Here is a 27,701-nt window from a genome sequence, read left to right as displayed (position 1 = left end):
CCTCTTCATTTCCTCAAGCCTCTCCCTCCTTTCCTCTCACCCTGCCCACTCCCACCCAAAGCCCCTTCTTTCCTTCTCCCCACCCTGTCTTTACCCCACAAGTTATCTTTTTCACTTTTTATTTTTCTTTGTTTTTCTGCCTAAAATAAAATCATGGCTATTCTTCTTAAGTTAAAAAGAAAACTGAATACTTAATATTTAAGAAAAACTTTTCTGGGGGGGGGAGAAGCTCTTTCATTTATTTATTTTTCAAGCAAGGAGGCAGGAAAGGATCTTGATTAAAAAAACAGCTGCAGTACCTGGTTCTACACACCCTATCTCACTTCTGCGTCCCTACTGCTATCATTTCTAACAGCCACCCCTAGGGGCCTGCACCTAGCTCTTAACTTTAAAATGTTCTAGATTCTTCTCCCCTACTCTGTTCATCGAAGGCAAACGTCTCAGCTCTCTGCTCACAGGTAAGAGAGCCAACCATCCATTTTAACCCCCAACCAGAGGCGGCATTAGTAGGAAGTCTGTGTGCCCCAGGGAGCTCCCTTTTATGTTCATTTTATTTGTTTCTTATTTATCTGTTTGATAAACCCTACGTCCCCCCTCTAAGTACAAGGAGTCGCTGGCCCTTGTATCAGGAGTGAGAGACATGCAGCTGCCCACTGCGGCCTTCCAGGGAGAGCTGCCTTAAGTTCTCTTCATCTTCTTCCATCCTGCCAGGAGTCCTAAATCTTCCCATCATTGGGATTAGTCCTTTGTACAAAGAAATTAAGTCTATGCAGCAAAATTGTATAATCTACAATATGGGCGCTCACCATAAAATTCTTTCCATTTTTTCTGGTATGTTTGAAAATGTTCATAATAAGATCTTGAAAAGGAAAAAAAAAAGAAAAGCAAGGAAGAAAGAAGTCAGGTCCCCGGAAAGCTCCTGCTAAATACAAGTATCTTATCTGGAAAATGAAAAGATCAGCCCAACTCACCAATCGGGTCATCAGAGGAAGGCGCAGAGCGTACCTGTGATGGGAGAGGGGGTGTCTGTGCCCGCTGGTGCCATGATTGACAGGGCGCCAGCTGTACACCTGATCTCCTTGCTCCCTGGGATAACCCTGCATGCTAGACAGGGCAGGCGCCCTGACTGCAATTTTACAAGCTCTAAAACAAAGGGGTGGGGAGTTATCTGCCCGAGGTAACTGCCCCAAACGAGTTAGAAGGCGCTGGAGCCCAGGTGAAAACTTGAGACGTCTGCCTACTGGTCTCACCTTCGTTCCATCGAGGGCAGGACAGGGTGGAACCCCTAGTGGGACCCTGGGCGTTGTCCACAGAGCAGCCCGGGGCACCCTGATCGCCTTCTGTGTGACTTTGGACAAGTCACTCAACCTCTCTGAGCCTCGTTTCCGTGGTTGCAAGAGCATTCTCAATTCCTACCTCCGGGGCTGTGGAGCCCATCAGCGCTAATGGAAGGAAGGAGCACGCAGGCCTGGCCCTGACAGAGCTCAAGAAAGGGGCTTCTGCTTTCCCGACAGGAGCAGGACGGAGGGTTAAAAGTACAGAGACAACAGAAAGGCATGGGGAGCGCCGATGCTGGGAGGGTTGGGGAGGGGTGTCACTTGGGAACATCAGACACATTTCCCGCCTCCCCACCCCCATGCAGCCACCCAAGGAAAGAGGTGTTAACTTGTCGGTATATGTTCAACAGAAAACCTTTTCATCTATTTCAAAACAACCTATCTCCAACACTTTAGGTTTAGTACTTGTAGGTTCAGGGGTTAACTATCCCACCTGCCCCAAGTGACATGGCAGCCTCTCTCCAAGGCAAGAGTGGGTGCTCAGCCCACCCTGGGGCCCAAGCCCAGCACTTACGAGGGACCAGGCAATCGCTGTCTAAATGCTCCCTAAGGAGAACCGTACGTGGTAGATACTATTATCACCCCCATTTTACAGATGAGGACACTGAGGCCCAGGGAGCATAGGCGACTTGCTCAAAGCAGGTAGGCAACAGCAGGGTGTGAGCCCAAGAGTCTGACCCAGACCTATGCTAGAAACCTCTACAATATGCTTCTCAAGGGGGGTAATGGAAATACTTTCTCCAAGCCACCCCCATGCCGTCATCTTTGATTAACGTCTTCTAGAACATAGAGACGGAAGACGTTATAGTTTTTCTTCACATCCACCTCTCTGTCCATCCCTTCATCAACTCCCAAACGCACTCAGGAAAGTGGGGACCTGAAATCACTTTATAAAATCCCAGGGACCATATTCAGGGAATAGCTGCTTCCCAATTATATGAACCTAGAGAGCTGGAATGGACACCAGTTCCCAGGGCCTGTGCTTCATCCTGGCCCCCAGGATCACCACAGACTTCATCTGTTTTCTAGCAAATGATGTTATACCGAGGGCCTGGTGGACACAGATTTGGAAGTTTTTTTAAGAACTGGAAAGGACTTTTGTGATGATGTAATCCAATCCCTTCCTTTTACCGGTGGGGAAACTGAGGAAGGGCAGCAAGTTGGGCTCCAAGCCCAGGTCTCCAGACTCCTGGCCCAGTGTTTCTCCCTGGCCCTGCAGCTGCCTCTGAGAATTAAAACAGGAATAAATAAAATAGCAACTGCTCCAGGCCAGCTCCTCAGAGGCCTATCCTGAGAACTGCCGCTGACCGTGGCCATGCGCGGTCCCACCGTTTCCCATCTTCAGGAGCCAAGAAAGTCTCAAGAGACCAACATTCCCCCAATGGAACCAGGGTCTGAGGCATGGGGGGGCTGCCCCCCACCTGGATGGAGCTGGCCAGCGATTAGGAGCCAGAATCGGCCCAGCTCTGTTCATTCTAGAACCACGGTAAAAGCAGGAACCGGGATACCTGAGCAATCCATTCTCCCCAGTGAAAAATTGGGGGTGTGTTTCCAGAAAGCACCAGGGCAAGAAAGAGCGATGGTTCTTGTGAGTGGAAATGAGGAAGAGAGGCAGAAAGAAACACAGGGCGGCATGCACGGAGGGGACACACGGACGAAGCCGCGTAGCAGGGCCGGTGCGCGAGGGCTAAGGCAGGCTGGGGTAGAGGAGAGGCTTACTTCAGCAGTTTGATATTACACATAATCAGGTCCTTCCAGTTAACAAAAATCATAGCACCCTCTTTCTCTGTCAGCAGCTCAGACTCCATCAGGGGTTTCTGAAAGATCTACAGATGCAGAAAACGAAGCAGTACAGAAAGCAAACAGTTAGCTTAAAACTCAAACGCGCACGCACACACCGGTCTGTTCAGAGCCACGGGAAGGACCGAGGCGTCTGCAGCTTTGGCTGGGAGGCCCAGAAGCTGCAGAGTTTCTGAAGCAGGTGGCCCTCCCTCTGCCGGGGGCTATGGGGGGTGGTGGGTTCCCATCAGGTCCACACTGTTTTACAAGGAGGTCCACTAAACCCTGGAGGACAGGCCTTAACTCCACCAGGACTCAGCCGGGGGTCTGGACAAAGGCACTCAAGCCCTCACCTGCCACGGTGAGGAATTGGGCACAGGGGGGAAGTGGAGGGCCGAGAGATGCACGGGGTGGGGGGTACTCCCGCATTCCTGCTCCCAGCATCGGCTGCACAGACAAGCCTCAGGAAGCCCAGGGGAGCAGCCCTGGCAGCCGGGCCCCCAACCAGCAGCCTGGGGACAGGATGGACTCCTCTGCTCTGCCCGCAGCCTGGGCTGGGCCTGGGACGGAGCCAGCGAGCGAAGGCCTGGTACCAGGTGGGCGCTGCCCCCCTCCGGGGCTCCAGGAAATTGAGGAGCCTCACCAAGCTCCGCGTGGGTGGGCAACTCACAGTAGACCACAGGTCTTGGCTGAGCCCCACGTGGTGAGCCCCTGCCTAGAAAGAGGTCATAGCTACCTTTGCAGGCAGGCCACTCGCTGGAAGGTACCTTAGGGACCGGGGCAGGCTGAGGCTGATCCCTGGGAGCCCAGAGTACTTCATGAGTCTTTACGCTGATGTTGAACCTGGCATATACCAGGCCACTGCACAACGTACCGTATCTAAGAGGGCGACATTCACAGCCTAGACATCCAAGACCGTATATTTAGTGACAGTCACATGTCTTGAGAAAGGGACACCTCTTCATACCAATGCTCCCTAAGCATTAATGATGGCCTTGGGGGCCATCAACTCATCCTGCATCCTGTACTCATCAACACTGGGTAACCGAGCAATGCCTTTCTAGGTCGTTAAGACTATCAGAGGAGATGGTTTCACAATAGTTCGGGTACGGGGGTTCCCAAATGATCACGGTACTTTTCAAACTGTAGGGTGACCCCGACGTCCAGCTCTGCAAACCCCTGTCTCCTAATATGGCAACCTCCCATGCGTATGGACAAAAGGCTTCCTGAAAAGCAGAACTTCCCAACTCTGCACCTCCCCGTCCTCTGGACTAGGCAGACAAGGCCCTTCAACAGCTCCCCGGGAGGAGAGCCAAAATGAGACATCGTCCAGGACGGGGGAGGGAGGGTATGCACGGGGTGCCGGGAAGAAACATCTTCGTTCTCTGCAACAGATTTTTCTGGTGGGTGATGTGTAGCATGAGGAATAACCAAGACATCAGCAGGTGACTGCCATCTTTCAGATGTCACCGCTGGGGGCCAGGGACACGATGCTCTACAGCATCAATTAGCTGGTGGCTGAGCTGCAAGTGTTCTGAGCCGAGCTCAGACTCCCACCTCACAGCCCGTGTGTCCCCTCTCATGCACTCCTCACAGGCTTGTCTATCCCTGGCTTGAAGGGTCTCTGCCCCTCTGTGGGTGGGACTCACAGATGAGAATTGGGAGTCCGTGGCCACGGATGAGAATTAAGCATCTTCTCTTGGGTAAGACTCTCCTCTGTGATGTACCGTCCTGATGCTCCCGTACCTCGGAAAGCTTCTCACACTGGGAATCAGGACCCAGCCCTCCTTGACAGAGTCGCTGCCTTCCCCACCCTCTGCCAGTGCCCCCCACCCTGCCCCAGCACCCCCAGCTGCCCTTACCTCCGTGACCAGCTGCAGGTCATTCACATAGTTCTCCTCTGTGACAATGAGCTCGTGGATGTATCCCTGTCGCTTTCTCTCAGTTGGGGTCAACATATCCAAGAGGTGTAAGTCTGAACACCCTGCAAAACACAACCATGGGGACAATTTAGTCCAGGTCTGGGGAAGCCTGTACAGCTTCATGGGGAAGATCCCCAGGGTCCTCGTGGCCTCGTGGTCTCACTCCAGTTAGACAGTGTTGTCCCCTAAAAAGATATGTTCAAGTCCTATCCCTGGTAACTCTGAAGGGGACTTGTTTGGAAATAGGGTCTCTGCAGATGCAATCTAATTAAGACGAAGTCATATTCAATTAGGGCGGGCCCTAGTCCAATATGACTGGCGTGCTTATAAGAAGACGACACAGAGACAGACAGAAGGAACGCCACATGACGACAGAGGCAGAGCCTACAGTGACGTGTCTACAAGCCAAGGAATTCCAGGGATTGCTGGCAGCAACAGAAGCTAAGGGAAAGGCATGCAATAAATTCTCCCCTGAAGCCCGCAAAGGAACATGGTCCTGCCCAAACCTTGATTTTGGACGTCTCACCTCCAGAACTATGAGAAGATAAATTTCTGTTTTAAGCCCACCCAGTTTGCGGTCATTTGTTACAGCATCCAGTTAGACAGTGTTGTCCCCTAAAAAGATATGTTCAAGTCCTATCCCTGGTAACTCTGAAGGGGACTTGTTTGGAAATAGGGTCTCTGCAGATGCAATCTAATTAAGACGAAGTCATATTCAATTAGGGCGGGCCCTAGTCCAATATGACTGGCGTGCTTATAAGAAGACGACACAGAGACAGACAGAAGGAACGCCACATGACGACAGAGGCAGAGCCTACAGTGACGTGTCTACAAGCCAAGGAATTCCAGGGATTGCTGGCAGCAACAGAAGCTAAGGGAAAGGCATGCAATAAATTCTCCCCTGAAGCCCGCAAAGGAACATGGTCCTGCCCAAACCTTGATTTTGGACGTCTCACCTCCAGAACTATGAGAAGATAAATTTCTGTTGTTTTAAGCCCACCCAGTTTGCGGTCATTTGTTACAGCGCCTCAGGAAACTATTACAGGCCTCACACTCCTGCTTCAGCAAAACCACTAAAAGAGTGTCAAGAGAGAAGACTTAGTGGGGACTTCCCTGGCAGTCCAGTGGTTAAGACTCCGTGCTCCCAATGCAGGGGGCACGGGTTCGATCCCTGGTCGGGGAACAAAGATCCCACGTGCCACATGGGGCGGCCTAAAAACAAACCAAAACAAACAAAATAAACAGAGTAGACTTAGTAACAACTGGCTGACATTTCCTGAGGGCTCTCACCATGCCAGGTGCTCTACCAGGAGCTGAACACTGACAGTTGTGTTTAATGCTCGCATAGACACTAAAATCATCCCCATTGTACAGACAGGGAAACTGAGGGTCAGAGAGGTTGCCTCACCCAAGCTCTCTCAGCTGGGTGGTGGAGAAGCTGAGATGGGAACCTGACACTTTGACCCCAGAGACTGGACTCTACCCCAGATCACTGCTGTTGGATCCGAGCTACAGGAGGGCACACGGTTATCCTGAGGTTGGTTTTTGGAGGATGAAATGGCGATGCTGAGGCTCCTGGTGGGCCCGGGGATAGGGCAGAGGTGGGGCACATCCAGACACTGCTGGGCAAACTCTCCTGGACCAGACTGCTGTCCTGTACTCACGGGAGCTGAGCAGTGAACCTACAGGCGGACAGGAAATTCTTCCAGGTGCAGACGGCCGGACACAGCTTTGGCTGCAGGTCCACGAGGAGTAGGCTCTGCTGCCGTTGGGTGGGGCATGCACAGCAGGTGGCGCCCGCCCTGGCCTCTGCTCACTTAGCTGGTTACTTGGGGTTGGTCTGCTTTGGATGCTCTCGGGTTTCGGGCAGAGGCTGTCCCCTGCCGCAGGCACACTGGAATGAGGGGCGGGGAAGCTCGCGGCTCTAGGGAGTACCCCTCCTGCAGGTCTGGACCTACCTCTTCCAGGTCAGTGGTCCCCTCACCCCTGTCCTTTTTATCAGGGGTTCTTTGTTTAATCACCAAAACCGGATTTGTAAAGAAGACTGGGAGGTGTCTTGGAGGTAGGTGGGGGTGAGGCACTGAGTCCCATTCACTTGCTTTTCGCATCCCTTCTTCTCCCCACAAGGGGGTGCCGTGGAGCACAGTGCAGAACCCCCTGCTGGACACCAGTGGTTCTCAAAGTCGGGTCCCTAGACAGGCAGCATCAGCAGCACCTGGGAGCTTATTAGAAATGCAGATGCTCAGGCCCCTGCTGACTAGACTGTGGAGCCAGGTCCTGGAATCTGATTTAACAAGCTATCCATGGGGCTTCCCTGGTGGCGCAGTGGTTGAGAATCTGCCTGCCAATGCAGGGGAAACGGGTTCGAGCCCTGGTCTGGGAAGATCCCACATGCCGCAGAGCAACTGGGCCCGTGAGCCACAACTACTGAGCCTGTGCATCTGGAGCCTGTGCTCCGCAACAAGAGAGGCCACAACAGTGAGAGGCCTGCGCACCGCGATGAAGAGTGGCCCCCGCTTGCCGCAACTAGAAAAAGCCCTCGCACAGAAACAAAGACCCAACACAGCAAAAATAAATAAATAAATTTTTTAAAAAAAGAAAAGAAACAAGCTATCCAGGTAACTTTTTAGGTACACTCAAATCTGAGAAGACTGCTCTGAACTATCAGGGGTTCCTCAGAGTTTCCATCTTCCCCCATGGGAGTTTCGAAATAGGCTCGTGACTGATCTAGTCTATATGCTGGAAGCTTCTGCAAATAGAACGATCCCTCTGGGGCGAATGATATCATAGACTTCTTGGTAAATGCTTCACTGGGCCCAAGATTAGCTCTGAGCTGGCGCTTCCAGCCTTCAGTGTTGTCCCCTCCCCTGGCCAAATGCCCTCTCTAGAATGCTGGAGCTTCTCTTCCTGGGACAGGATAATCCCAGGATGGGCAGATGGATGCCAGGAAAGCATCAAGGCTTTCATGTTAACACCCTCCATGGCCTTCCATCCGAGACCTCATTCAAAGCCGTGGCAGTGCGGCTAAACTACAATTCCACAGGGCCACGGGCTGAGTATGAGCCTTTGCGTAGGTCTGCAGATGCTTCTGGAACTCGGGCACTCTGCTCAGCCACCAGCTTGGCCTAGCTGTCCTTCCTGCCTCGGTGCGTTGACTGTGTTTTATTAAAACAATTGCATCAACAATGAATTCTCAGGAAGGAAGCAAATCATGACTGCTCACCTGGGGGGCTCAGCCAACCTCTGCCAAGGTGATGCGTGAGCCCCGGCTTACCGGAAGCTGAGTGATATCACCAATTTCTTTAGCTTTCTTTAGGAAAGCCACCCAGGAAACACTCTTGAATTTGGGAGGAAAATATCTCATTCCTGCCTTATTCTTACCAAACCTTCCTGTTAGTGAGTCCAAGGGCCCAGGGGTAAGGCCATTTCTCGTTAAAGGGTAGAATACCCTTGCATTACAGACTTGTATGAACTCAGGGAAGCAGAGTTTCCCCTGCAATTTTCAGGACATTCCTTTCTTCAGGGATATCAGAGTACTAGTACAGACCAGCAGCTCTAAAACTCAGTTCCCACACACTGTGCAGTGACGTTTGCAGGGACACAAACATCGGGCTAGTAGTGGACACTGGTTGGAACAGTCTTCCAAACGTCCCCGTAGGTCACAATTCCTCTTGCAGAATCTGGTGGATGCTATGAACTCTTACCTCAGAAAACATATGTATACAATGCACACAATATACACATTTTGCACACAATTTTAAAGGATTTGCAGACTCTCTTGAAGCTTGCTCATGGATCTCGGTCCTTCATTCCTTTGACAAATATTTACTGATATCCTACTGTGCTGGGTGCTGGGAATTCATGATGGAAGAGGAGAAATGCCTGACCCCCAGAGCATAGCGCTAAGAACCCTGGGGTCCTCAGCTGGGGGTGATGCTGCCCCCCCAACAGTACTGAAGGCAGTACTGCCCCCCCACAGGCTGAAGACGGTACTGCCTGCCCACAGGCTGAAGATGGTACTGCCCCCCCCACAGGCTGAAGACGGTACTGCCCCTCCCCCAGGCTGAAGACGGTACTGCCCCTTCCCCGGGCTGAAGAAGGTACTGCCCCTACCCAGGCTGAAGACGGTACTGCCCCCCCCACAGGCTGAAGACGGTACTGCCCCTCCCCCAGGCTGAAGACGGTACTGCCCCTTCCCCGGGCTGAAGAAGGTACTGCCCCTACCCAGGCTGAAGATGGTACTGCCCCACCTACAGGCTGAAGATGGTACTGCCCCCGCTACAGGCTGAAGACGGTACTGCACCTCCCCTAGGCTGAAGACGGTACTGCCCCTCCCCCAGGCTGAAGATGGTACTGCCCCCCCTACAGGCTGAAGATGGTACTGCCCGCCCACAGGCTGAAGACCGACTGAGGGTGGTATTGCTCCCCACCAGGTTGAGGATTGCACTGCAACCACCACTCAACTCCAGGCTGAGAATGAATTCTTGGTTGTCATAATGACTGGACGTGGCTGCTGGAATTTGGGGGGCTGAACCAGGGCTGCTAGATGACCTGCAATATACAGGACGGAGAATGGCCCACCTCCAGTGCCAATAGCACCCCACTGAGAAACGGTGACATTCCTAGAAACTGATAACTGCAGCAAGGATGGTGCACGTGACCAGAGACACACAGAACGACTGAGGAACCGGACACAAGGACCTGTAAGGAAAGATGACAGGAACTGGCTTGCTTTGGATTTCAGAAGTTCATTCTTCTGAGTCTTCAAGTTTCCCACAGCGTGGTTTTGAAGAAGCTCAGAGCCAGAGCAACAGCAGAAGGTCCAGGGTGGATTTTGGGCCACTGGTCTTAGAATCCCAGGTGCTGAGGCCAGTTCAGGGTGAACTGACCGTCTCCTGCTCATGGAGGTGGGGGACATGAGAAGGCTGCTTGGCGTCCTAGTCCCGGCAGCTCCAGCCTTCGGTCAATCCACCCAGCAGGCTGAGAAATATGGGGGGCCAGTGCTGTGTGACTCTAGGCTACTTGCCCCAACAAATCCCACCCTGTGCTGGCCCCCCAACCAGCCTGCCTGGAGACAGAGTGATGGTCCAGATGGCCTCTCCAGGACCCAGAACCCAATGAACAGCAAAGATTTTGTGGGGAGATTTGTCTCAGCATTATGTGCCAACAATGTTGGCTTGGGCTACTGAACTGACCCATAGGATGCTGTTTTAAAAATTCTTGCTGATGAATGCCAGACCAAGAGAACCATTAAAGACTTGAAATAGGTGCTTTGAACTCAAAAATATCCTTCCTTTGAAAATTTAATATTTAGAAAAACAAAAGAGTTTAGAAACTCCATTATTCAGAGCAGGGTAAGTGGAAAAGACATTTCAAATAGAGAGTTTTCTTTAGGGGTGGAGGGATGTGGTCCTTCTCTCCTTTGGGAACCAGAATAAACATGCTTTGCTGGCTTCCTTTCCCAGTGAAAAACGAGAGGGCAAAGCACAGCAAATAAATTTCGTGGACATCTCGGCATGATGGAGGGATTCTTATAACTAACTATAATCCACTCGCAGCTGAAATAATATTGCAAATGACTCCAGGCAGTCAGAAATGGTCCCCAATTACAACCCATGTAAAATTCCTAATCTGTGTGCTGTCCCTTATAATTTCGTATAGTTAGACACATTTACAGAACAGAGAGAGCCGTGATGCCCCTCTGAAAGGATTTGAGTCTGGGGCACTGCAGAAAAGTATCTTACCCCCAAAGATCATCTTGTCCCCTCAGTGGGACATTGCTCATAGGAACAGCATAATCTAAATAAATTGCTTTTTTACAAGAGTAATGCACGAACACATGCTTATTGTAAACAGTTCCAAAGACACAAAGTGTCGAGATGTAGGGTAAAAAGCCCCCTCTCCCTACCCCAATCATTCTACTTCCTTTCCCAGCGGGGACCATAAGTTTTAAAACCAAACCAGGCCCCACAGCAAGCTGGCCACAGAGCAAAGCAAATAAACAGGCTTCATTCCTCTTATGAAAGGGCCAAAATATACAATGAGATGGTCAATAAATATGCATTGCATTCCCCCTGAAGTCCAAGAGACACAGAAATAAGCAAGGTAATGTCCTTGTCCTCAAGGAAACTCAGCCCTGGGGGTGACTGGACATGAAAATTAAATTTAAAATAGCAAGCAACAAAGAATGGTCCTGCGGGCTGTGCCAACGGTGCAGAATGCAGCAACTCAGAAAATGAGATGCTCTCCATTCTGATGGAGGAAGGTTGTACGAGGACCTGGTCCTCCTTGCGCCAGGCTTCTATATGGCCAGGGAGGATGGGGCCATTATGTTGGGGACGTGTGGGCCAGCATGCCAGGTAAACACTGAGATGCTATGGAAGATAAGTGTGGAAGTAGACAGTAGATAAGGTGGGAAGTAGATTACAGAGGCCATGATGCCAGAGGGACAGGGGAGAAGCAGTATGGAAGCTTGGGCTATGGCTTTTCATCTTTAAGGGAAAGGATCTACCAGTGTCTGTGGGGACATTCAGTCCAAATCCTCTGGCTAAATGGCCCTGGGTCAGCATGATCCATATTAACTGGGATCCTGGAGCTCCTGTCTACACAGAAGGCTTCTCCAGGGTTGGCCTGAATGTAGGAAATGGGAGCCTCATGGCCCTGGTGTCTACTGCCAGGCGGGCACACTTCCCTCAAGGCTACACTGGATTCTCCTGGGAAAATGAATCTAATCGTGTTGCCCTTATTGCCCACAATGGATGTGACAACAAGAAGGTTCTGTGGTCAAAGCACTTTGTCCTTGCCCTGCAGCCGATGTCTAAGCCCCCTCTTCTCTAAGCTGTGGCCCGCTATGGCCGCAACTGTGCTTGACGCTGGGATTCACTGATGAAGGAGCAGGACAGGCGCTTGTCCTGTGGAAGCTTCAGTCTACTGGAGGCTGGGGCATATTATCCACACTCTGGTCCTTGCTGATTCACAGGTACCTCGTAGAGGACACCATGCACCCTGTCATCCATCCCTGAGACCTCAGAGGTGCAAATCCTTAAGACTGGATTTTTTTTTTTTTTTTTTTTTGCGGTACGCGGGCCTCTCACTGCTGTGGCCTCTCCCGTTGCAGAGCACAGGCTCCGGACGCGCGTGCTCAGCAGCCATGGCTCACGGGCCCAGCCGCTCCGCGGCATGTGGGATCTTCCCGAACCGGGGCACGAACCCGTGTCCCCTGCATTGGCAGGCGGACTCTCAACCACTGCGCCACCAGGGAAGCCCAAGACTAGATTTTGATGGGGGTCTAGAAATGCCAAGTGGGCACGGAGGCCTGTGGTGAGAGGTGGGGGAAATCGTACCTGATGGCACCAAAGACTCCCTGAGCTATGCCCAGCTGAGCCCAGGCATCCCTCTGCAGCCTGTCCAGGGACTCATCAGGGCCTTCTACTCAGCTGCACTCAGTCACAACCCGGAAGTTTAAAAGCGCCAATGTGGTTTCCAGATAAGCTTAATTGTCTCCCAAGAAGAAGAATCCAGCTACATGGGCTGCTGGGCAATTTAACGACTGTTGAGAAGTGGCGAAAATCAAATTACTCTCAGGGATAAATCATCTCTTAATTTTGCATCAAAAAGAATGTTAGTAATTTTTTTTTAATCAAAGGCATATCATCCATGGCTGTATAACCGATGTTGGAATTCCTGGTGTAGCATCAAGTGCCCCATGGTCTGCATTTGTTAGCTCATTCCTGGCCCCGTTTATGTCACCGTCCTTGTTTTTCTTTCTTTCTGAGTTCCCGCTGTCAATGTGCTCTATCCTGCAGTATTTTAGGGGTCCTTACTAGCCGCCGTAAATAAATCTTTTGAGTACACAAGGCAGATCGGTGTGTCAGAAGTACAAACACATTTCTATTGCAGTATGAGGAAGGAGGCCATAGTGTTTTTTTTATATAAGTTTATTTATTTTATTTATTTATTTTTGGCTGCATTGGGTCTCTGTTGCTGTGCGTGGGCTTTCTCTAGTTGCAGAGAGCAGGGGCTACTCTTCTTTGTGGTGCACAGGCTCCTCATTGCGGTGGCTTCTCTTGTTGTGCAGCATGGGCTCTAGGCGCGTGGGCTTCAGTAGTTGTGACACGTGGGCTCAGTAGTTGTGGCTCATGGGCTCTAGAGCACAGGTTCAGTAGTTGTGGCGCACGGACTTAGTTGCTCCGCAGCACGTGGGATCTTCCCAGACCAGGGCTCGAACCCGTGTCCCCTGCATTGGCAGGTGGAATCTTAACCACTGCGCCACCAGGGAAGTCCCAAGGCCATAGTTTTGATGAGAGGGATCTGGGAATATTTTCCAGAGGAGGAGGAATTTGAGTTGGGCTTTCCTCAGGCAAATGTCAGGGTGGGTGAGTAGGAGTTAGGGATCAGAGCAGAGGGGCAGTCGGAGAAAAGGGCAGCCGGAGTGGGGTGGTAGGGCTAGAAGGCAGGTGAGGAAGAGGGAAGCAGAGGCTGGGGTACCAGGGAGAACGGAAAGTTCATACGGATGCTACTCTGAGCCACATGGTTCCAAGTGCTGTACGTTCATGGACTCATGAAATCCTCCCCAGTAATCCTATGTGGTAGCCACTGCTGTTATTCCCCATTGAACAGACAGGGAAACGGGCACAGAGAAGTTAAGTAACTTGCCAGAGCCTCAGTTAATAAAAGGCAGAGGGGATCTTACCCCAGCGTTCTTTCTCTTGATCACTATGCCTCTCGCCTGGTGGAAGGGTCATGCATCAGTCAGCCGGGCTGCTGTAACAAAGTTCCACAGACTGGGCGGCTTGGACAACAGACTGTATTGTCTCACAGTTCTGGAGGCTGGAAGTCCAAAATCAAGGTGTCAGCAAGTCTGGTGTCTTCTGAGGCCTCTCTCCTCGGCTGGCCATCTTCTCCCTGTGTCCTCACATGACCTTTCCTCTCTGTGAGATCATCCCTGGCGACCCTTTGTGCCCAAATCTCCTCTTCTTAGTAAGGATACCAGTCAGACTGGATGAGGACCCACCTTGATGGCCTCATCTTAATGACCTCTTTAAAAGCCCCTTCTCCAAATTCAGTCATATTCTGTGGTATGAAGAATAAGGGTAAGGGCTTCAACATATGAATTTTGGGGACACAATTCACCCCTAACAGGTGGGGAAGTACAGTCAAGGAGGCTCTGAACAATGTAGCTAGGTGTCTGGATTTTCGTCTTTGCTTGGGGAGCCAGGGAAGGTCTGGCTGTATCTTGGGAGGGTCACTGTGGCAGCTGCGTGGAGGATGGAGGGGGCCGTGGCTCTCGAGTTTGGCTGCACGTCGGAATCACCTAAGGAGCCTTTAAAAAGCCTGGCGTCCCCGCTGTACTGCAGACTCATCGAATACGACTGGCTGGGGTGCGACTCGGGTATCCATGACTTGTAAACCTTCCAGGAGGTTCTGATGCACAGCCAACGGTGAGGACCATGCCATGAGAGGGAAGCTTGCCTGGAAACAAGGTGCCTGGTGTGAAGAGGGAGTAAGACTCAGAAACTAGATCTGTCCAGGCACATGCAGGATGAGAGTGGCCACAACCGCTGAACCGACTCCAGCCCAAGGCAGCTTACTCACGCCACTTGTCCGAGGAGATGTGATGGCCGTAACCACAGAATGCCATCCTCTAAGGCCATCCACACCCCAGAGCCCAGAGAACCTCTGATGCTCTGTTCCCGGAGGCCACACTGCCACCACCACCTGACCCCCAACTCCAGGGCTAGAGCTTGTAAGATCAGTCTGCTTGATGCCCTCATTTTACGGATGGGAGAGCAGAGTCCAGAGATGGACGGTGACTTCTGTGATCAGGAATAAAACCTTTGCTCTTGCTGCCTTGGAAAGTGGAGACTCACAAGGAAACCACGAGCTTTTGAAAGAGTGGAGCTGAGGGTGGCCCATACCCATGGCTCTCCCAGTCCATTCCTGGATGACCCAGTTGAGAGGACACTCCTGTCCTCGGAGCCAGAGGCTGGTGGGGGTTGGTGGCAACCAGACTGGGTCAAGGCTGCCAGGTCTCCTCTGAAAATGACCCTGGCTGACCAGTCCCAGGGCAGCCCCAGCCCATGGGAAGCTCTGGACACCAAACCAGCTCTGGGTGGTCCACAGGGGCATGGGTGGACTTCTCATCTCAGTGGAACTTTCTTCACAAGGGTCTAAGAACAACCTGGTCCCCTGTGGTCTCTCCTAACTTGGCAAACTGACCCCGCTGGAACACAAGAGATCACCCGAGCCCATGACATCTCCTTCTCTTTCTCAGCAACTGCAGAGATGCCCTCAAGTCCCTGCTTCCATGGAGCTTCCATTCTAGTGGAGGGGAGACATAAAACCAAACACAAAATCAATATATATTATTCAGGGTGGCGTAAGAATGGTGAATAATAAGTCTCATGATTAACAAGCTCATTTCCTGTTCTAAGGTCTTCTCACATGGATTTTATTTATTTTTTTTTTGGCTGCAACCGCACAGCTTGCGGGATCATAGTTCCCCAATCAGGGGTCGAACCCAGGACATGGCAGTGAAAGCGCCACGCCCTAACCACTGGACCGCCAGGGAATTCCCTCATGTGGATTTATCTTTTCAGAGCGGTGCCTTCCCAGGTGCAGTTGGTGCAAGGTTCTAGGCCACACACAGCGGGGAGACTGGACACTGGGGTGCGTCCTTTCCCTCCAGCCTCGCTGGGGATGAAGAAGTAAGCCTGCGGAACGACAGGGGGGGCAACACCAGACTGTCCACCACTGACACTTCCTGAGCAACGGCCGAGAATGAGGTACCGTGGGGAATACACAAGTGTGAGAGGTAGGGGCTGCCCTCCAGTTTCTAAGCAGATGGGGAGACTGGGCATCATTCAGTACTAAATACAAAGGCAGGTACCTTTGCTATTTAGTGTTTGTAGGTCTTCATGGGATAGGACCTGGCTCCCAAGAAGCTCACAGTCTGAGGAAGAAGGTAAGAGTATCTCTGTCTATGCATCAGCCTCCATCCACTCAGCTTATGTACGGTAAGTAACTAGTATTCAGCAAAGAGCTCAGACATGGCGGGTTAGAGGGGCTGGCCAAGGCAGCAGAGAAAGGAGGGGTGAAGGTGGGCAGACAGAGCAGCGGAAGATGAGGTGAGGGCATTCCAGCTGGGGCCCACCAGTAGCTTCAGCTTAATGCGAGAATCTTGGAGAGGTGGTGAGGAAAGTGTGGTGATAGAAGGTCTGGCTGCGTAAGACTCGACGGGCAGGGCGGGGCCGGTGATGGGGGTCCATGGACCCAAGCACACATACCACCTCCCCCGGACGTGCAGGCACACAGAGCCCTGGGAGGAAGACGAAGCTCAGGGAGGTTGAGTCGTGGGATCTCCAAGGCAGGGAAAGGCTCCACGTCCATGCTGTCTGCCCAGCCAGGATGCCACAGTGGGGACCAGTGATGAAAGTGGACCTTTCTTTTTTTTCTGGCTGCATCACACGGCATGCGGGACCTTAGTTCCCCGACCAGGGATTGAACCCGTGTCCCCTGCAGTGGAAGCGTGGAGTCTTAACCACTGGACCACCAGAGAAGTCCCAAAAGTGGACCTTTCCCTCAAGTAATTTGGAGGTCAGAGGAGGCCGTTTTCAAGAGAGCCAGTTGGAAACCCACTGGGCCAACAGAAGCCCGGACTTCTGTTTAGGGTCATCATGGTGACCCAAAAGGTAGCAGAAGGAACTAGGAAGAACATTAGACCAGGATGCTGGAGACCAGCCTGGGACTTCACCTCTTTAAGCATCAGTATCTCCTCCTGGAAGCCAGAGTAGCTGCAGCCCCTGCACCCACAACCCGTTCTGACGCCAGAAACGTGGAAGGTTTGTAGATGACAGAGGCCACTAATGGTGGTCCCGTCAGCAGCTCAGAAAGGAAGACCCTGGTTGGGGAAGGCTGAGCACAAATGGGCAAACAGGTAGGAATAAATGATGAGAGGGTGGGGCAGGGGCTGCACATGGGCGGGAGAAGGGAGCAGATCAAGCGGGGCCTCATGGACCAAATGCAAGATTGGGGTCACTATCCCAGGAGGACTGGGACCTCCCTGGACGATTTTAAGCAGAATTAATTGGGTTTTTAAAATAGCTCTCTGCCCGTGGTGTGGAGAAGAGGCTGGAAGCTGGCAAGCATGGAGCAGGTACCGGGTAGAAGACTGGTACATCCTCACGGGAGGAGCAGGAGAAACTCATCAACCCTTGGGGCGTTTGCACTGGCTGTTCCTGGGGCTTGGAATACGCTTCCCCTTGACGTTTGCATGCCGACTCTTTCTGCAGTCAGATCTCCACCCCTCCACGTGACCTCCCCAGAGAGGCCATCTGCTGTAGCCCTGGCCTTCCGTCACACTTGTCCCAGTTCATCCACCACTAGCTGAAATGATTTTGCTTATTTGTCTGCTGGTGGCCTCTTCCCGCTTGGGGAGCAGGCGCCCTGTCTGCTGGGGTTCTGCTGAGCTCAGCCTCAACACCTGGATCCATATTCCTCAGCTGAGATTCTCAAGGAAGTAGCGGGAAAGGAGTTGCTTGCTGGAAATCAGCATGCAGGCGGTGTCCTGAGCCTGTGATACAGTCGGGGTGGGGGGGGGAAGGGACGGAGAGGATGGGCAGATGTACTTCTGCCCCTTGAGGATGGGGTAGGGTGAAGGTTCCTGCCCGAGATCACATCAGCAGAGGATTCAGATGTGTGGGGCCCTTCCCAAGGGGGCCTCAGAACCCCAAGGCAACGCCCCAGAGAGGAGAGGGGGCATCCTGGCTTTGCCTCCTGCGCTGGGGCAGACTGTAGGGCTTGCGGTCTGCTGGAGGCCCGGCAAAGAGGGCAGAGATGCCCAAGGCCCAAAGCTCTGGATCCTGAGAAGCATCTCAGGGTGTGCACAGGGGGGTAGGAGAAAATTAACCTCCAGTCTTCAAGTGTGCTGGGGGTGGTTGCTCTGGAGACAGTACCTTGGGGAAGCAGCCCCTAGTGATACACATCCCTTAGGCAAGCTACATGGTTGCTTTAAAAAACAACGAGCTTCTGGCATATTTGGGGGCTGAACGTTCCAATCTTTGCTGGCAAGAGAACACAAGGCCACAGAATGCAGTGATGAGAAATAAAGGACCCAGTGACTCAATGCCTGTGTGACAGGTTTATTGTGGAGCGCCGCATGGGCCTGCCAACACAGTCCACAGACGTGACATTTAAAAGCCTCGTGCATTCCACTGGCTCTGTTGGTCTCCCCACTGCCAACCAGCCGTGTGAAACCCAGGGCGGCTTCTCCCCCTCTGCCAGGACATCTGCCGAGACTGTGGCCCAAATCCCAAATGCCCCTGCACGTTTAGGGAGCACAGGAAGGTGTTTGAAAAAGCTGCTTGCTTTGACATGGGCCAGCCTCCCGCTAACTGAGAAGGGCCCCGATTTGCGCACAAATGAATGAGACGTCTGACAGTTTTCAGGGAAGCTGTCCAAGCTTCTTTCTCTGAAATCCCCATCTGCAAAAGCGCGTTTTCTGAAAGTCTTAAATGCACACGATCCTGTGCTGTCTGGTTTAATGCAAGAAAACAGGAAGCCAGTTAAATGGGTTCCGTGATGCTCCCCGACCAGGCACAGATGCCTTTTCTCCTCAGCAACAGTAACAACAAAGCTAATACCTATTGGGAGCTTACTATCTGTTAGGTGTTATTATTATCTCTCCATATGTAAACGAGGAAAATGAAGCACAAAGAGGTTAAGTCATCTGCCCACGACCACACAACCAGTGAGGGGCAGAGCTGGGATTTGAACCCCTGCTCTGAACTGCCATCTTGTATTGCTTCCTAGCCTCTAAAAGGGCCCAGGATACAGTTATGTGGATCCCTCACGCTCCCCTCTACTATCTACCCAAATAGAATGTTCCAGGGAATTCCCTGGTGGTCCAGCGGTTAGGACTCGGCGCTTTCACTGCAGTGGGCCCAGGTTCAATCCCTGGTCAGGGAACTAAGATCCCACAAGCTGCACAGCACAGCCAAAAAAAAAGAAAGAAAGAAAAGCAAGTGTTCCAAAATTTTAAGAGAAATGGAGTCATATATTACACTAAAACTGTAGATAAGTTGTGTTATTATATACAGCGGCCAAGGAATGAAAATTGAGAAGCTACAGCAACACGTGTTCCTAGGTTGGTCCAGAGTGAGAGAGAGCCTGTGTCTTTGGAAAATCTGCCTGCAGTTGCAGTGAGAAGGACTAAGGTTGAGGAAGCCAGTGGCGTATTGAGCCCATGTGCTGAAAGGGGCAGCAATATGTTGGAATCCTTCCCTCCCATGGCAGCCCCAGGAGTGGGAGGAACACACAAGGGAAGGGGAACTCGCTCTCCATCTTTCCACAGATGCAGTCACTGATGATGTGGAGGTGGGTGGCTCTGAAGCCCTGGCAGAGATAGGGCTGCTCTTCTCAAATGCACAAGCCAGAGAGTCTGGGAGCTGCCTTTGAGAATGTCACTGTAGCTCCCAGACCGTCAGTGCCCTCAGCTACAAAGTGCAGGGCGTGTGCCCAGTGTTCTCCAAGATTTCAACCTCCTCAAGTAATCCCGGGGGGCAGGGGGTAGCACCTCTGCATGTACCTGCGGCCACTGTAGACCTTTTCCTTTGTGGGGCCTGGACTGCAACTAAGTGGACTGGGACCAAAGGGGACTGTGTGTGGCAGGGACCGAGGGGGGAAGGGGCAGCTTGGGGCACCTAAGGGGAGTCAAGTTGTTCAGTACTCTGAGTGAAGCAGCATCGTTGATGAAAAATGGCAGCTCAAAAGTGCCTTTCCTCCTCCTGTGTCAGTTAGGAGAAAATACACAGAGGAGACTCTGTCCAACTTTTAAAAACATGATGGGCTGGGTCAAAGGAAGGGATGCTTCCTCTTTGGAAGCCTGTGGCATCATGTGACATTATGTGCCAAGTAGATGTGGGAACAGTGGCTGTCAGCCTGTGCCAGGATCTTCGAGAGTGATACTTGTCTGCTTACTGGTGGTACTACGCGCTCACCATTCACCCACTGTTACCAAGCTACTGACGTGGGCATTTAAGTCACCTGTAAATCATTGTCTCTCTTTGTCTGTCTGTCTGTCTGTCTCTCTCTCTCTCTCACACACACACACACACACACACACACACACACACAGTCTGCTGACAACATAAAATAATAACATCGTAGCTTCAAAGAGGTAGCATGCTTAACAGGAGGTGGCATCGATACAATTTTATAGCTGATTCTCATTTTCTACAAACAAAACCTTCAGTTTTTGTGACTCAAGTTATATTATTAAAAAATGCCCAGGGAGTTTTCAATGTCAAGAACAGAACCTTCTTAAGAGGCAATGGAAACCTTTGATATGGAATCACCACACACCAGGAAACACTTTGGAAGTCTGGTTTTTATGTGTGGAATTTTCTTAAAGAAAGGCCCAAGAGAAGTTTGGCTGAAGTGAGATGTTCACATCAAGCTATGGTGATCCTTGACCTCATTATGTTTCCCTATCCTACCAGATCCAAAATATCAGACATTTTGAAGAAAGGGCTATTTTTCTGTGCAGTTTTGGGACTGTTGGCATTCCGTGTCGTTTCCATAAAAATTCTCTTGGGCATTTTGGGAACTAAAAAGAATGAATAGGGTTAACTTACAATTTTGCTAGAAGGAAAAATGAATATTCACTTTCTCTCATAAGTGATTTTCACTCTGCCAGGAAACAGGACTGACTGATTTGTTAGGCCTGTTCCTCAGCTGAGACCCGGGCTGGCATGGAGACCTGGTCCAGACGCAGGGGAAGACGCCCTGGCATCCTGGTCCTCAGCCTCCTGCACTGACCAATGAGCGAGAGGCTTCAGGAGCAGCCCCTTCTAAGGAGACTGTTGCTCTCAGGAAGCTCACACCTAAAAGCGGAAGGGAAGTGCAGAGACAGCCCGGCCTCCTCTCCGGGGGTGATAGACTGCGACCCAAGAACCGGAAGTCGGTGCTTTCCTCTCATTCACTAGCTCCCGGTCCCACCCATTGGACAGGCGTTCTTGAGCACCTACCCTAGAATGTGCCCGGAGATCATACAGTGTATTGGGTTGAACCACATAAAACTGCCGTTTTATAGGTCAGAAACAGGAGTACTGGCAAATACTTCGTACAGTTAAACCCACCACTTCGAAGGTTTTCCTAAGCTAGTGTTAGCAGGTTTTTCTCCTGATGCCATCAGAGAAGGTGGAGAGGACCCAGTCACCACTTGCTAGGGGATCTGGGCCTACTTCCAGAACAGGGTGGACATGCAATGATGTAATACACTGTAACTTTACAGGGGAATGAATCCTTGCTTTAGATCGGCTTCTCCCAGATACCATTTTATGCAGAGGCAGCCTGGAGCTTGGGCCACGTGGCTGCCTTCAGCTCTCTGGGTCCTGCTCTGCATGGGCGGGGCAGGCGGACACAGGAAAGCAAGTTGTCCTCTTCTTGTCCATGTGCCACTGGGGAAAAACTGTACCCAAAGTTCAGTCGCAAGTATATTCACCCAGAGCAACCAGGAGAGCATTACCCACAGCAGCCAGTGGGATGAGACCAGGGTTTCTCAACCTTGGTACTGGTGACACCTGGGGCCAGATCGCTGTGGCCCCAGGGGGACTGTCGCTGTGGGGGACTGTCCGGTGCATTGTAGGATGTTTAGCAGCATCCCCAGCCTCTACCCACTGGATGCCGTGGTCTTCCCTCCCTCTGGTTGAGGAGCACTGGGTCAGATGGATACTCTACAATCCAGTGCAAACTGAATGATCTGGGAGGGGGAAAGAGCAGTTTCCTGGGGGCCAACCTGTGTCAACAAACTCAGAACACAGCCTAGAGGGATGATCTATGGAGAGGGCCTGGAGAGAGTTATAGAGAGTATTATAGAGCATTACCCACCTTGGCAACTGCATCCCTGCTAGCCGAGCTCAAGGCTGGAAACACTGACTTATACAGGTGAAGGGGTCCCGGCCAAGAGACCGCTCACAAGGGGGTGGGCTGGGGGACAGTGACAGGGATCTCTCCGCCCACCTCTGGGCCTCCGTGTGACATCTCTGCCTCAAACAGCCACTTCTCTTCCCGGCTTCGTCCGGCTCCTACCCATCCTTCCGGTCTCAGCTTACACATCCCTTTCTCCTGGAAGTGTTCTCTGATCCCTCCCTTCAACGCCCTCCCCGCCCGGTCGGCTCTAGATGTCCTGCTCAGTGTTACCTGGTATCCATATTTCTCCCAGCATAGAACGCATCACCTTAGCACACACACGCACACGCACACACCCACCCCACATATACTTATGTACAGATACTTATGCAGTAGTTTGGTTTTCTGCTTGTTCCTCCCATGAGAACATGAACTTCATGAGGACAGGGACCCTGTCTCTACTGACGGAGCAGCACACCCTCCCCAGAACCCAGAGGGGCGTCCACACCCGATGGATCTCTCCCCCACAATATTTGGTGAATTGATGAAGGAAATCACTTTTCCACTGAATGGCAGGGGAGGACCAATAAGTGAAGTTCCTGAACGGAATCAAGCACGTGGTCATCGCAGCCAACAGTTCCATCAACGTGTACACCAGTTTGTTTCTGCAAAGGCAACGAGACTGGAGTGTGCAAGGCAGAAACGGATGGAGAACAACAGTATGGAAGATGTGAAAGTCTCCGTATTTACCCACATCTGTATGTTCAACAGACCCTTATCGTGATATATCTTTTGGACAAATGTTTTATACTCTGAGTCACATCACACACCTGCCAATGTATCAGTACCATGTACCAAAAGCCCAATGAGACAGTTAAGCACGAAGCTGGGTGGTAGCTCTATTCTTCAAAACCAGTATTATGAGGGTTAACTGTTTGCAGATTGATCAGGGAGGGGTGGGTAGCAGGGGAAGAGGGAAGGCCGTTCAAAGAAGACTCAGTGAGGCTCTCATGGTGTCTGTATCACAATGGACAGCAGGCCACCTGCTCACGTCCAGTCTGCTTGTTCCCCGTCACCACTGCCAGCTTCCAACATCAAGAACACAGAGACATTTCCGTCTAACTTTTATATGAAGAATTTAATTATCTATACACATAACTAATTCAAAAGTTGTATTACAGTTGTTAAAGCCGCAGGTTTATATATTTATATATTTTACATTCATATCCATGAAAATACTGACGCGCCAGTGAATGAGGGGGAGTCCTCGTTCTCGGCACCATGTGAGTGGAGAAAGACCTCTACACAATCGCCAGCACGGAATCCCCAAGGGGAGAGACGTAGAAACAGAAGTTCACTACTATTAAAAGTCATTAGTAGAACCGCTAGGTTGTGCTTGAGGCTCCCTGCCCCCCGCCCCATTTGCTGTGCTGTCGGCAACGGCGTTTTTATTGAGAGCTTCCAACTAGTGTTTAAAAGACAAACATGGCTTCAGCTACTACATATCCAACACATTAACGGACCATGAGCTCCATTTCATATTAATCTGTAGAAATTCCACAGTCTAGTTAAAAAATGTAAACATTGGAAATTAATTGCAGGGAGACTCCTATACATTCTTTCTTGTCAAGAAAATTACTTGTTCAAAATACGTCATTCCATGAAAAGTCACTGGAATAAAACTTGGTGTAACAGAGACTAAGGCGAGATTGTAGATACTGTTGATCGTAACAACCTCAGTGGTGTTGTCTACGGATTTATGGTATGAAAACACGCAAAATTAAAAACCCAAAACAGAAAACACCAACTCAACCAGATAAATCTGAGACCGAACAAAAACACAGGTGCTTTCTCGTGTGGCTACAAGGTCACTGTGCAAAATAGAATTAAGGTAATGTGATTAGAGCATCATACAAGATAACAGCTTTTGCCATGGAAAGAACTAATTTCTTATGTACAGGATGTATTATTACATGCTCAACAAGGTACATCTGATACACACAAACAAGCACAAAACAGCTTCTGTTTAATTGGCCTCGTTCTACACGTCTTTAAAACAGATATACTGAACTCCTCTGGATTTCTATAGTAGGGGTCAAAAACCCAAACGACACAATTTAGTTGGTAACACTGGACAAAATGAAAAAAATACATCGAGTCTCAGATTTATGGACATTTGGAACATTTTTTAATAGCACATGCAGCATTCCTTGATAGTGGGTCTTTTTGCAAAACCAAAATAGCAAAGAAGTAATTCATTTATTTTTTTATTAAAAGGCTAAGGTATTTATTTTAAAATAATTTGAAAACTATTGGAAGCACCTGTGCAAAGGTGGGGGGAAGTCAATTTGAGTCACTAGGAAAGCCACAAAAGGACCCACTACCCTGTGTATTTTTGTAATTTTTTTGCTTCTATCTGCGCAAGTAATAACTCAACATTGCCATCACATGCATCTAAGGTAAAATGAGGTAAACTGCTCTGCAGTGAGTTCTTCTACTCAGAAGGCAGTAGGTGATCATGCTGGAAGTCACATGATCAAGGCTGCATCTCCCATCATCCCTCTGGGCAGTGATATGGGATAGTGGGTCTCTTTGAGGACTTTCAAGCCTGAGGGGGGGATGGACAACATATGATTCCTAGAAAAAGGAGGAAAACAACACATAAGCAAAACAAAACAATGAGCAAAATTCAAGCTAGGAAAATGAGTCAGGCATGTAAACAGCATGGTGCCAAAATGATTAAAAAGAAAAAAAAAAGGAAAAGGGGGGGAGGGAAGGGAGGGGACATGCTACAGAAGGAATGATTTTTTTTAAAGAAACAAAACAAAACAAAAACCCCACGAGATAAAGTCTTGCATTACAGAAGGTCTTCAAAGAGACTGTTGCGAATGCAGCAATGGTCTAGCTTTAAGTTCTGCAAACAAAGCTCAGCAGAATCAGAGCAATGCTGCATGTTTCACCATGAGATACCAGAGAGGAGAGGCAACCGAGGCACCAGGGCACTTACATTGCTGGCTGGGGTCCATGTCTGTGGTCAGCTTCACGTAATTGGACGGGAAGAGCCCCACTTGCCCGTGGACTTCTCCTTTCCACCAGTCGGGGTCCTCCTTGTTGAGGACGTTGATGATCTGGCCCTTATTGAAGGCCAGCTCGTCGTCATTCTGCGCGGTGTAATCGTACATCCCGATCACCTGGCACACTGCAGGAGACAGGCCAGGTGAGGGGCGGCGGCACACCTGCGCGGCTCGCGGGACAGGCTACCTGGGGGTATTAGGTACTCTCGTGTCTCATCTGTGTCCTCTCCGAAGAGGACAGAAGTAAGTGGAGGGCTCTGATGGGCTTTGTGTAGTGGGGGCAGTAGAGGAAGACGGAGGATTGAAAACCAAGACGACAGCAAAAATGTCAGACCAAGCCTTGAGTTTCTATAATATCTTCCTCTTTTACACGTTTAGTTGTCAGCAGAAAATGTACAGTGATAACTGAAAGCTTCCATGGAATCATTTCTATTTGAGTGCAGCGGCACTCCTTCAAAATGCTGACTCTGAACATTGGCCCAACTTCACACACAGCTGCATATCATGGGGACTTCACTGTTGCTCTTTATTTCTTTTCTGGTTTTTTTTTTTTTTTTAAGGTGGAAGGTAATTATCATCTGACCTCCAAAAAGTTCAACTCTTAGTGAAAAGTAAAATCAGTGTTTTATTCTGCTGTACCTTTGTGTCTCAAAATTTTTTCTCAAAGAAACACACAATTTCCACATTCAAGAACAATTTTTCTTTTCTAATTTTTCCCTCAAAACTATAGGAGGTTACACTGCCTTTATTCCCTGGCATTTTTACACTTCAGATAAAGTTTGCCTAGTTAGATTTTACCCCCAGTTAATCTTTCCTAACCAACTTCTATACAGTCTTAGGCTTTAAAGATGCTCCAGCTAATTCAATCACCTCAGCAAACTATTCCTGCGGGTTTTAACCAACCTGATGAAGGGGACGCCGCCAGGCCTCCCCAAGGGAGAGGAGATCCAGCTGGCACCACACCCCTCTGCCCACATGAGGCCACGGCTCAAGCAAAGGGGCCCAGCTGTGGTTGGGAACCAGTCACAGTGTTGGCCAGTCCTTTCATTTCTTGCAAAGGCTGCCAGGTTTTAATCTGATTTCGCTGGGGATGTACAGCATAGACATTTAACCACAAGGTACTGGAATGAAAATTCTGCATTTTCCACAAGTGCCACCCAAGCACTGATGGCTTAAAGACCTAAAGCAGAAGTCTGCTCCCCTAACCTCGCCCATCTCAACTATTACCGAAGCATCTAATTTGGTCTCTTCAATCAGAAAATAGCCAACCATCTAAGCTGCCGAGCCTCTGTTCCTTTTTAGCCCTTTAGGAGAGCGTGTATAACATCCTGTCCATTAAGCGCAGCCCCTGTGTTCACAGGAAATGTCGCAGGGGAGCTATTTCAGTCTCAACTGAGCGGCACATTACAACCAACAGAGCCCTGGGGCCTCCCAGCTCAATCTCCTGACCTATTTAGACCCCGGCCATTTATTTTTAGGAGGCCCTTTTTGTCCCCTCGCCCCCTAGCCCAAATTCCAATTTAAATAGCTGGAAGGAAATCAAGAGAAAAATCTGGCTTCAATGGCATAGCATTCAGGGCCCCTTTAGGAAGCCGGTTCCAACAAGGGCTCTGTTGTACCCAGCACAGCAAAGCTGCTTCGATACTTGGTCCTTTTGAAAAACATACTCCATATCACATTAGCTGGGTGTCAGCCCCAGCAAGTACAAGAAGCGCTTACAGCCAGTGTGAAAGACAATCTAAGCTAAAAAAATTGAGTGGAAAGGCTACCATGACGCACAGACCATCTTCTGAGCAGAGAGTATAAGCTGCTTACCTGCTGGGAATGCTGCGGGCTTAGGTGGCTCTGTTGGAGTGATTTTGCTCATCCCAGGGCTTAAAAGTTTGACATAGTTAGCAGGGAACCAGCCTATCTGGCGCTTTTTCCCACGTGCCTAATAACAAAAAATTACATTACAATGTTTCAAAGGTTCATGTTCTTTCATGTTATACTTTGCACTTATACCAAGTTTACATATAACTGAAAAACAAATGACATCAATAGTAGAATCTACGGATTACTGTATTACAAAATGAAAACATGCCAGCTAAAATCCAAATTGTGGCAGCTATCAATCAGCAAAGCCTAGAATGTTCTGGCATGGGCTGGACTGTGTGGATCACAGAGCACAATGTAGTATGTACAGGATGGGAAACTCTGCTCATTTAACAGCTCTCAGCTGTCATTTTCAGGTAATGTAGAGATTACGGTTTATGCCAATGTTATATATGGATTTTAGGAATGATAATAATGGCAGTCAACACGTGCTGGGTGCTTTTTATGAGCCAGGCCTGTGCTAAGCACCTTATCTGCATTTACCTACACAACAATTCCAGAAGGATAATACTATTACTATTTCCGTTTCCCACTATTACTACTCCTAGTTCCCAGATAAAAAGAGTAAGGCTCAGAAAAGTTAAGTGACAATGTCAAGGTTACAGGCTAATCAGTGGCAAGCCAAGATTCACAGTCACATCTGCGATCTTCTTATGGAGAATAACTGTACATATACAAGATGACATACACGCAATATATGGAGGACACAAGGAGTCTAAACTTCACCTTGTTTTCAAAAGCCATCAGGCTTATGTGATGGATCAGCCACATTCTCCACCACCATTCTTGCCTCCTTCACTTTTATC

The 27,701-nt window shown here is 50.2% G+C and overlaps 1 protein-coding gene across 2 annotated transcripts in view; it reads right to left on the bottom strand.

Annotated features, from left to right (window-relative positions):
- The window catches only part of ITSN1 (intersectin 1), a 223,768-nt gene that overhangs the window by 24,960 nt on the left and 171,107 nt on the right, over nucleotides 1–27,701 (bottom strand). Inside the window, exons 27-30 of one of the 2 annotated variants that reach the window (XM_024758245.1) lie at nucleotides 26,836–26,953; nucleotides 24,954–25,145; nucleotides 4,979–5,100; nucleotides 3,057–3,163 (exon numbers count right to left, since the gene is read on the bottom strand). In XM_024758245.1, the coding sequence (XP_024614013.1) occupies nucleotides 3,057–3,163; nucleotides 4,979–5,100; nucleotides 24,954–25,145; nucleotides 26,836–26,953 (539 nt within the window). Of the gene's footprint in view, nucleotides 1–3,056; nucleotides 3,164–4,978; nucleotides 5,101–24,117; nucleotides 24,584–24,953; nucleotides 25,146–26,835; nucleotides 26,954–27,701 lie in introns of those variants that run through there. The other variant, XM_024758246.1, reaches the window with a different exon arrangement.

This window comes from Neophocaena asiaeorientalis, unplaced genomic scaffold (assembly GCF_003031525.2).
Source record: "Neophocaena asiaeorientalis asiaeorientalis breed wild unplaced genomic scaffold, Neophocaena_asiaeorientalis_V1.1 scaffold45, whole genome shotgun sequence".
Classification (NCBI taxonomy): domain Eukaryota; kingdom Metazoa; phylum Chordata; class Mammalia; order Artiodactyla; family Phocoenidae; genus Neophocaena; species Neophocaena asiaeorientalis.
The sequence above is the reverse complement of the archived record's forward strand: the minus strand, read 5'-3'. Positions and strand labels throughout refer to the sequence as shown.